Below are 11,048 nucleotides of genomic sequence, written 5' to 3' on the forward strand. Positions count from 1 at the left end.
CTTGTTCTTTTAGAAGGGTGAGCCAAAATGGATGTATTTTCGTTTTTAGTCGGGGACTTAACTCCTGCGAAACATTAAACTGTGCTATCAGGGGTGCATGGTCAGAGACACTCTGAGGGCCATGAGAAACAGTGGACAGCTCCAGGTAAGTATCAGGGGACCCAAACATGTAGTCAATTCTGGACAAGGCTCCTTGAGATGGAGTGAAGCAAGAATATTCAACTACATCTGGGTGTTTTTCTCTCCAGAAATCTAACCATCCGACCTCCTTGGTCCAGGCCGACAACAAAGTGGGTAGGCTGTGGGTCAAGGAAGCCGGGTGAGCACAAAATCGATCCATCCGTGGATCCATGACCATGTTAATGTCCCCTACACATAGCAGCCTCGCTTGCGAGTACTGAGCTGCGAATATGGCCCCAGTTTGCAGAAGTGCCAAGTCAGCAGGAGGGGGACAGTAAATGTTCAGAATCACAAAAGGAGTACCATTCACATGTGCATAAACAAAAACGTATCTTCCCTCCGGGTCACTTTCAATCGTATGTAACTCCCATCTAACAGAGCGGTTGATTAACAGAGATACTCCCCTGGAATGTGATGTACCGTACGAGTGATATGCACACTGAACCCATGATTTCTGAAGTCTACCGGCTGTTAAGTGAGTTTCTTGCAAACTGAGTATGTGAGGGGCATACCTGCGGACATGTGTAAAAACAGACATCCTCTTTCCCGTATCTCCTAGCCCTCTCACATTCCAGGACATTAGCACTAAGTTGGCCATATTATTCGCATCTCATATCTAAATGCAAGTCTGCACTTCTGCTGCAAATTCGAATAGCTTCCTCCCAACGAATTACCCCTTACATTCACATATCTGTCTATAGTTAATGATCTACCACACAATGCCCAAACAAGGTATACAAGCTTAAGGCAAAACGAAACATGCCATAAACAAACACTGAAATAAAGTGAATATTGCCCAATACGGGAAATTGACTTCCTTGTGGCTGTAAAGTCAGGGACCTGCATATTACAAGGTGGTAAAAAGTTATGCAGGTATCTGACCAGCTCTCATCATACATAGTATAGCATACTGACAGTTAACTAATGGCGTACGCACAAAACAGTGAAACTCGCTCTGAAGTGGCTGTATGCAATCATTACAGAGTCCAAAGCTGCATACTTTCGCATAATGCAAATGACGAATCTCCACCGCCAGTGTTAATAGAATGTCCCATCGGTAAAGTCCTCGGACAAAAGATGAGACAAAGATGCAAAGCTGCTTCTCAAGATGGCGCCACTCTACGCGATTTCCTGACTACCAACTTATCCGCCTCTTTAGGGTCAGTGAAGAAATTTGACTTTTCTCCATCCACCACCCGCAGCCTGGCGGGGTATGCCATGGAATATGGTAAGTTCATGTCCCGAAGCCTTCTCTTTACAGAAACAAAGGTCGCCCTTTTCTTCTGAAGCTCGGCGGAAAAAAATCGGGAAACTAGGACACTTTGGCATTTTCATGCATGATGGTCTTCTTCTTCCTCGCCTGTGTAAGGATAAGGTCGCGATCCTTCCAATTCAGCATGCGTGCTAATAGCGGCCTAGGTGGAGCACCAGGTGGTGGTGGGCGAGCTGGAAGCCTGTGGGCTCGTTCCACCGCGTATGCCATAGAAAAGGCTGCCTCAGGAAAGGTAGATCTGAACCAGGTTTCCAGGAAGGCGGCAGGATCCGACCCTTCCGTTCTCTCTGGGAGGCCCAAAATGCGCAAATTATTCCTCCTGGCCCTGTTTTCCAAGTCATCACACTTTTGCCTCCACAGGGAGACTGACTCTTCCACGGCATGGATCTTGGCAGGCATGGGACGAGTGAGGTCCTCTAGTTCTGAGATACTCTCTTCCGCTCCCCTCACCCGCTCTCTGAGTTGCTGAACGTCTTGTCTAAGGAGGCCTACATCCACACGTACCTCGTCAATCTTGGTAGTGAGGGAAGTTTGACAGGCCAAGATTGCTGACAAGAGTTGTTCATGCGCTTCTTTCGGTGATAGCTCTGGCACCTCCGGTTCATCACTGACTACTTGCTGAGCCGCCTGGCCGCGGGTATGTTGAGTACGGGGTGTACTAGTTGTTGCGGCGCCATGTTGGTTATCTTGGCGCGCAAATTCTTTCAGGCGTTCAGCCGCTGCTTGAGCTTTGCTAGGTCCCATCTTTAGGATCCGTGGGCTCGTGATGTTGTACATCTTTTCTATTGTCAGATTGATCGTGTCAGTGCTCAGGATTGATCAGGATCATAAACGAGAGCCGGAGCTCAGATCAGATGCGGCCGCTCATGTCGGCAGTTATCCACGCCCCCTTCACGCTCTTGTTTGCTGCCTGCACTGGCCTCTCTTTTTGCCTTAGGGCTCATGCACACAAACGTATTTTCTTTCCGCCTCCGTTCCGTTTTCTTTGCAGACCCCGTATGCATAACCATTCACTTCAATGGGTTCATAAAAACAACAGAAGGTACTCCGTGTGCATTCCGTTTCCGTTCCGCATAAAAGTAGTGCATGTCCTATTGTCCGCAAATCACGGTCCAAGGCCCCATTCAAGTCAATGGGTCTGCAAAAAATACGGAACGCACACGGAACACATCCGTATTTTGCGGATCCATACTGTAGAAATGCTATGCCCAGCCCTTATTTCTCATGTGTTTGGTGATTAAGTTACTGTTTCTGTTTCCGATCCGCAAAAAACGGATCACATACGGATATGTTTTGTGGAACAACGGAACTGAAGAGGACTTAAATTATAGCCGCAAAACAACAACGGTCGTATGCATGAGCCCTTTAAACTTATGACTGAACTTTGCTTGGCTGGACTAATCCATTTGACCACGATTCCAGTCTCTGTACTACGATTTGGGAACTGTATTGCTATATCAGCCCATATTTCCAGTCTGCCATTCCCCATACTTCTGATATGCAGTATCCCCAATATACAGCTCTCACCACAGTCACCAATTATCCCCAACATATACCCCTCACCAGAGCAATCAGACATACTGGGACCACAGCAGGCTTTATACTTTAAATTACTGGCTGGCATTCTGGGATATTCTGATTGTGATATTCATTATGATGGCACCGACTCAATTTGCCGGCCGGCACCTTGAGTTTGTCCCAATCGTGATGGTCCAATTAAGCTGTCCAGCCTGGTGCCTGAGGACACCAAGACATGGACCAGCAGCTTAGGTCCTCCTCACTACCATCCTTTACCATTACCATTTAATTATATATTTATTCTCACTATTTAAGGGAATAATAGACCCCTATCCGCTGGTCACACTGAGATTATCCGGATAGGTATTAGTCAATTACACTTAATTGACAGAGATCTCCACCACGTTTAAATTTGTATATCATTTTTTTTATTTCTATTGCTCATAATATTTGCATCATATAAACCATCCGTCAAACCTTTATTCAAGGCAACAACTTATATTGCTGCTAGACCTGCCATAATAGCCCCAATAAGTGCTATCTCACTGACCGTGGCAATATAGCAACCGGGTCAGAGACACGCTTTACCTGAACGGAGAAGCTGGACTGCTTCATTACTATTCACTCTTCGGGGAATCCCGGGGCGTGGTTATGCCCACATGCACCAGGGAATACCTCCCCATCCCTGCCCATTCACTCCCTATACAGCGATGATGTAATGAGTAAGGGGAGATATCAGCACCACCTACCATAGGCATAGGGATACCACTCCACACACTCGGGGGAAGGGAGTAACACATCCCGCAATCTTAAAGCTCCTCATGGGATGCTAAAACTGTAAGTACCATACGCGCTACAGCCCTCCTCCTCGGCTGCATGCATCATTGTGCTAGGAGGCACGTGTACAGCCAAGTTCCTGGCTACCAGGACTTTACTTTCACTTTACTTCCCCAAAAGGGAAAAAACGCGTTGGGACACAGCTGGACATTGATAATTATATTGCTGGTTATCCCTTGTTTTGATCCATACACGGAGCTGGGATCTTTTTATCAGGGCACAGCAGGGAGTCCTAGGAAGAAACAGGGATGGCTCAGAAGGATTGATTGCCCTTATCAGGGCGAGTGCTCTGCTACCTGAGCATGAAGCACAGCTCAGGTCAAGTAGGGGTACTTTAGGGAACGCTACCTGGTTCTGTGTGTGGGCGACCTACCCTACATCCTTTACCGCTTGCTTTAATAGAACGGGCATACAAGAAGGGGTTAAGAGCGTTCCTTTTTAATGAGTGCATTGGTATTACGTTTGCACAGCTCTATATTGTACATATGTTATATCGATCTAACAATTTTGGGGGTTTATCTTTTAATGTTCCTCAACTCCAATCCTTAGGGCCTACCTGCCGGTCATGTTTTCAGGATTTCCTTAGTACTTACTAGGGATCGACCGATATTGATTTTTTAGGGCCGATACCGATAATTTGTGAACTTTCAGGCCGATAGCCGATAATTTATACCGATATTCTGGGAATTTTCATTTTTGAAAAAAAAATTAAAATTCCCACAAATCTGCTGAAAATTTATGTTTATTGTTAATGTGTATTTTTATTTTTTTGTAAATCTTTCTTTTTCATTTATATTTAATATTTGTGTTTTTATTTTTATTACTTTTTTTTTTTTTTTAACTAACTTTTAGCCCCCTTAGGGACTAGAACCCTTGTCCTATTCACCCTGATAGAGCTCTATCAGGGTGAATAGGAGCTCACACTGTCCCTGCTGCTCTGTGCTTTGTGCACACAGCAGCATGGAGCTTATCATGGCAGCCAGGGCTTCAATAGCGTCCTGGCTGCCATGGTAACCGATCGGAGCCCCAGCATTACACTGCTGGGGCTCCGATCGGAGGAGCAGGGGAGAGTGAATCCTGTGAGGGGCGCACTGCGACTGGGGGGAGGGCGCACCACTGCTTAATACTGGGGGGGAGGGGGGGCGCACTGCGCCACCAATGCTTAATACTGGGGGGGCTTGGGGGGGGGGCGCACTGCGCCACCAATGCCTAATATTGGGGGGGAGGGGGGGCGCACTGCGCCACCAATGTCTGATACTGGGGGGCTTGGGGGGGCGCACTGCGCCACCAATGAAGCTTAATCTCTAATTGATTCATATACAGGAGGCGGGAGCTGGCTGCAGGATCACATAGCCGGCTCCCGGCCTCTATGAGCTGTAGCTGCGATCCGCGGCACCTGAGGAGTTAACTACCGCAGATCGCAGCTACAGCTCATAGAGGCCGGGAGCCGGCTATGTGATCCTGCAGCTCCCACCTCCTGTATATGAATTAATGTGAGATTAAGCTTCATTGGTGGCGCAGTGGCCATAGCTCCTCCCCTCCTCTTGTCCCCTGTCCTCCCATTGGCTGGAGCGGCAGCAGCAGCACAGGGGGAGGAGACACTGCTCCTTCTCCCCTGTGCTGCTGCTGAGGGAACACGGAGAGCGCTGACAGCAGCGCGATCTGTGTTCCCCATACACTATCGGAATATCGGCAAAATAAATGCCGATACCGATAACGTTCAAAATCCTGAATATCGGCCGATAATATCGGTAAATCCGATAATCGGTCGATCCCTAGTACTTACTGATAAAAGAATTAGTGTCAATGCATCTAGACGTATTCATTCTGTGGGATGTTCCCTCCACTCCCTGTTTAGCCCTATGCCAAATCCAATCCCTGTGCCTTAGTGGGTCCACATCTCGTCAGAGATTGTTTCACTCAAATCACTCTCATCATAAGATAATTTGTTATTGGGACATAGCTGTAGGAGAAGAAAGGTAAGTTTTGAGGGGTTTAACAAATAAATATAGCTTTTTTTATTATGCATACTGAGATATACCCTGAACAGATTTATTTTCTTCATATGCCTGGAAATATACTTTAGGCGTTTTTTTCTGCCTATGTTTTTTAGTTGATAAAATAATTTAGAAATGTTTTATATTTGGACATTAATGCAATGTACCTGGAGGTTTAATTAACACTCTTTAGCTTATCCTTTGAGGCATTTTCACAAACGGAATATGTCCCTTTTGCTTGGGCGTCATTTTTTCTGTTTATCATTCCAATCGAGTTTGCTGTAAAATGCTGATAATACACACATTCCATGAGGCGGTAAATCTCAATCTTTCAGTGGCTTGCAGAATGAATCCAATTACCTTTTTAAAGTTAAGCTGTTGGTTTAAAATGCAATCAAATCCAAACCATGAATGATAATTTGAGAGCAAGGACTTTGTTAGATGAGGGTTGTCGAAAATTAGTCCACAAAATTTTAACCATGTCTGGACCATGGAACTTTACAATCAGACATCTCAATTTTTAATGCAGAAGAGGATGACTCATAGGAAATAAGTGCATTATATGATATATAATCATAATCCAGATTCTTAGGGGGGAACCTCTGGGCTACTTTTAATATTACTTGATTAAAGCCTCATGCACACGGCTGTTGCCCAGCCGTGGCCGTATTGCAGCCCGCAAAAAAATGTTTTTATCCAGTGAGCCGTGGCCGTATTGCAGCCCGCAAAAAAATGTTTTTATCCAGTGACCGCCTAATGTTCCTCCAGCCACATAATCACAAGTTCTTTTCAGTAGGTGAATGCCTAATATATGGGGCCTCTACTCCAGTGGCCTAATGTATGGGGCTTCCGTGGTGTTTCTGTCCGTGCCTCCGCACCGCCAAAAAATTCATATATTTTTTTTTTTGCGGTGCAGATGGATCACGGACCCATTCAAGTTGCCCGTGCATTGGGGACCGCAAATTGCACAATATATATATCAATGGGGGGTGAAACTGGCATGATTGCACTGAAAGATGAAGTTTTTTTATGGAATTATTTTTTCTAGGTTGTATGTAAATAACGTTTAAGGAGGCAAACCTTTTCAAAAAGTGATCCCTGCTCCTGGCGCCACCAGAAAACCGCAGATTTTTTCTGGGGAAAGCTGCAGCCAGCCAGGCAGGGGCCACTACAGGGGAAATAAATGGCTGTCTATGTAATACAAGAAAGGTTCAAGTTCCCCAGAACAAATGTCCCTCGTGCTTAGCAGCTCTAAGTTCTGACTCTTAGAGGGAGTCCCGGGTGGGGGACCTTCCTCTATGATGTCCATATGTTCTAACTGGGAATATGGAATGGGGTTGTTTTCATGAGAGGCTATGGACACCTTTGAGGGCACTGTTAAATTATTGCATTCCACTTAATTTGGGTTAAAAAAAAAAATTCAGTTGGTCTTTATTCAACATTTTCAGCCACTTTCTGGTATAACAGTGTAATCTGTGTATTTGTAGTGCAGCAGGGTTCCGAGTCAAATCCCATCATCTGACAGCTCCTGTAAATACCTTATCTGTGATCTCTTGAAACTCATAAACATTTAAGCTATATTCTTATCTGTGTTACAAGAATTGAGATGTAAGGAGTATTTAGGGGCTGACAAGAGTTAAAAGAACAGGGCAACAGACTGAACAGGGAGCTCTGCTGGATGACTGGACTTGAGATACCTTAAATAGTTCTGACAATCTACAGATACATGCTCAACTACCCCCTGTAAGTACAAGAACTTCTGGGGGGAAAAAATTATAAACGCCAACTGAAAAAAAATATTTAAGCCCAAAATGAATAGAATGCAATAATTTAAAAATATGGGCCCTGCTTTCTCACACAGGCAGTCCTGCAGTGTCAATAATAGGATGGATTCCATGGCCAGGAATCTGACAGTGGCCATTTTAACTCCTCCACTGATTGTGTCCTAGACAAAATGAGCCATTATAAATAATTAAAAGAATTTAACAGTTTATTTATAATAACATGTTTTTCAGTATTTTCAAAAAAATTTTTTCTTTCTTTTCTTCAGGCAGCTTTTTATATAGCAGGAGAAGCTGAGCATATTAATATATAGTTTTATGGAAAAAGATTCAGTAAAACTTGTAATTTATACATTTTATATTCCTGCTCATTCTGGGCACTGAAGTCAAGAAGTCGGTCCTATCGGTGACTGACAGCCTGCCCTCTATGGCTGTGTATACACAGATAGCTGTCAATCACTGATAGGACCACCTCCTGGACTTCAAAGCCCAGACTAAGCAGGAATTTAGGTGAATAAAAAACAAGTTATACTAAATCTTTTCCCATAAAACTTTATAATCAGTCTGCTGAGCCCTTCTTCTCTATAATCTGCTACCTGCAGCTCAGACACCATGTTAAATGTGACAGATTCCCTCTAAGGTCACTTTCAGATAGCCACAATACAGATGCATTTTGAGCATCTGTATTACAGTCACTGTAGCTCTCATGGTTCTACTGAACCAGCCTTAAATCACCATAGGATCCTTTGTATTTTATGTCACACCATTCTAAATGGCTTTTTTTTTTCATATTTCCCCACTGAATCCAAAAATCTTTTTATGTTTGTTTATGGTGGCATCACTCAAAAGTGTAGTTAAACATCTGATCCGTCATCCAGCTGTGGGCCACCTCCAAGCTTGCACACACAATTATTACTTTTGTTTTAAATGTGAATGGAGACAATAATAGTATAATTCGCACCACTACAGAAGAGGCAAAGTCACGTTGTTAACGCAGAAAGCAGTAAGCTGCAAGTTTTAAACATTTGAATATATTTAGCGTTATATTTTCACTTGCTTCTTACCTTATTAATGTGTATTTCTTTTGCCCCCAGCTGCTTGCCTTGTACTTGGTTGTATGATATTTCCTGATGGTTGGGATGCAGACGAAGTCAAGCGTATGTGTGGGGAAAAGACCGACAAGTATTCCCTTGGTGCATGTTCAATGCGTTGGGCATACATTTTGGCAATCATTGGAATTTTGGACGCTCTGATCTTATCTTTTCTGGCCTTTGTGCTAGGCAACAGATTGGACACCTTAATGGCTGAGCAGCTCAAACTTGAAACAAAAGGTAAGAAGATTCTAATATGCTAATATATTACTACAGTGGCTCACCCTTCCTAGGCTTATGGAGTAAGATGCTCTGTTCTCAGGGCACCCACTGCCGAATTAATATCTGAAATGTTATTAATTTAATTTAATGACAGGCGCTCTGTCCTTTGGTATAGCATGGAAAAGTAGTCTATATTATTTTAATTTGATAAAAACAATTGAAATAAAATCACAAATATTAAATAAATAATCTGTACGTTATAATCAAAATATATTTCCCTAGCTATCTAGATTAGTCCCAAAGATTGCCATTAAAGAATCATGATTCATATATCAATAACCAATTACTATACACCATGATTATATCTCTACCAATTTCATAGTTAATTACACAAGTGTAATTACAGAATTAGATATATACTGGACCCTCCTTTAAATATTTTTTTATAATAATAGATCAAAAATACATAGTATAAAAATATAAAGTATAACAATAAATAAATAAATAAGAACCCGTCCTTCTTGTAAATAGTTCTTGTAACAACAGTATATAATTCCATGATGATTAATAAGTGGATAGATAGGCAGATCCTTATTCATTTTCTTTTTTCAAGATGAAATCCTCTTCTGTAACAAGAAAAAGAAAAGAACAATAGAAAAAAAGAGAAAAAGAAAATGAAGCAAATATACTGTATAAAGCACAGGTCCTTTATGCATGAATTTACTAGACATTTTAACTCAATTTAGGCCTAAAAACTACTCCAATAGATAAGAAGAACCCTTTTCCCCCCAAAAAACATAGAAAACGTACATGCGTTTTTTAAGCTTATGGCCTTTTCTTAGTTTATGCCTTTTATTCTTATTCTTTATTTCTTATTTTTTATCATTTTACCATTTGATAGTGAAATTATATATATATATATATATATATATATATACAGGTCCTTCTAAAAAAATTAGCATATTGTGATAAAGTTCATTATTTTCTGTAATGTACTGATAAACATTAGACTTTCATATATTTTAGATTCATTACACACCAACTGAAGTAGTTCAAGCCTTTTATTGTTTTAATATTGATGATTTTGGCATACAGCTCATGAAAACCCAAAATTCCTATCTCAAAAAATTAGCATATCATGAAAAGGTTCTCTAAACGAGCTATTAACCTAATCATCTGAATCAACTAATTAACTCTAAACACCTGCAAAAGATTCCTGAGGCTTTTAAAAACTCCCAGCCTGGTTCATTACTCAAAACCGCAATCATGGGTAAGACTGCTGACCTGACTGCTGTCCAGAAGGCCATCATTGACACCCTCAAGCAAGAGGGTAAGACACAGAAAGAAATTTCTGAATGAATAGGCTGTTCCCAGAGTGCTGTATCAAGGCACCTCAGTGGGAAGTCTGTGGGAAGGAAAAAGTGTGGCAGAAAACGCTGCACAACAAGAAGAGGTGACCGGACCCTGAGGAAGATTGTGGAGAAGGACCGATTCCAGACCTTGGGGGACCTGCGGAAGCAGTGGACTGAGTCTGGAGTAGAAACATCCAGAGCCACCGTGTACAGGCGTGTGCAGGAAATGGTCTACAGGTGCCGCATTCCCCAGGTCAAGCCACTTTTGAACCAGAAACAGCGGCAGAAGCGCCTGACCTGGGCTACAGAGAAGCAGCACTGGACTGTTGCATGTCATTCGGAAATCAAGGTGCCAGAGTCTGAAGGAAGACTGGGGAGAGGGAAATGCCAAAATGCCTGAAGTCCAGTGTCGAGTACCCACAGTCAGTGATGGTCTGGGTGCCATGTCAGCTGCTGGTGTTGGTACACTGTGTTTTATCAAGGGCAGGGTCAATGCAGCTAGCTATCAGGAGATTTTGGAGCACTTTATGCTTCCATCTGCTGAAAACCTTTATGGAGATGAAGATGTCATTTTTCAGCACGACCTGGCACCTGCTCACAGTGCCAAAACCACTGGTAAATGGTTTACTGACCATGGTATTACTGTGCTCAATTGGCCTGCCAACTCTCCTGACCTGAACCCCATAGAGAATCTTTGGGATATTGGGAAGAGAAAGTTGAGAGACGCAAGACCCAACACTCTGGATGAGCTTAAGGCCGCTATGGAAGCATCCTGGGCCTCCATAACACCTCAGCAG

At 43.0% G+C, this 11,048-nt stretch overlaps 1 protein-coding gene across 1 annotated transcript in view; it reads left to right on the top strand.

Annotated features, from left to right (window-relative positions):
• LHFPL3 (LHFPL tetraspan subfamily member 3) overlaps nt 1-9,189 on the top strand; it is a 30,198-nt gene extending 21,009 nt beyond the window's left edge. Inside the window, exons 2-3 of the mRNA XM_044277168.1 lie at nt 8,681-8,917; nt 9,182-9,189. Coding sequence (XP_044133103.1) covers nt 8,681-8,917; nt 9,182-9,189 — 245 coding nt within the window. The remainder of the gene's footprint in view (nt 1-8,680; nt 8,918-9,181) is intronic.
• The last annotated feature ends 1,859 nt before the right edge of the window (nt 9,190-11,048 follow it).

The sequence above is a fragment of the Bufo gargarizans genome, chromosome 2 (genome assembly GCF_014858855.1).
Source record: "Bufo gargarizans isolate SCDJY-AF-19 chromosome 2, ASM1485885v1, whole genome shotgun sequence".
NCBI classification, from domain to species: Eukaryota; Metazoa; Chordata; class Amphibia; order Anura; family Bufonidae; genus Bufo; species Bufo gargarizans.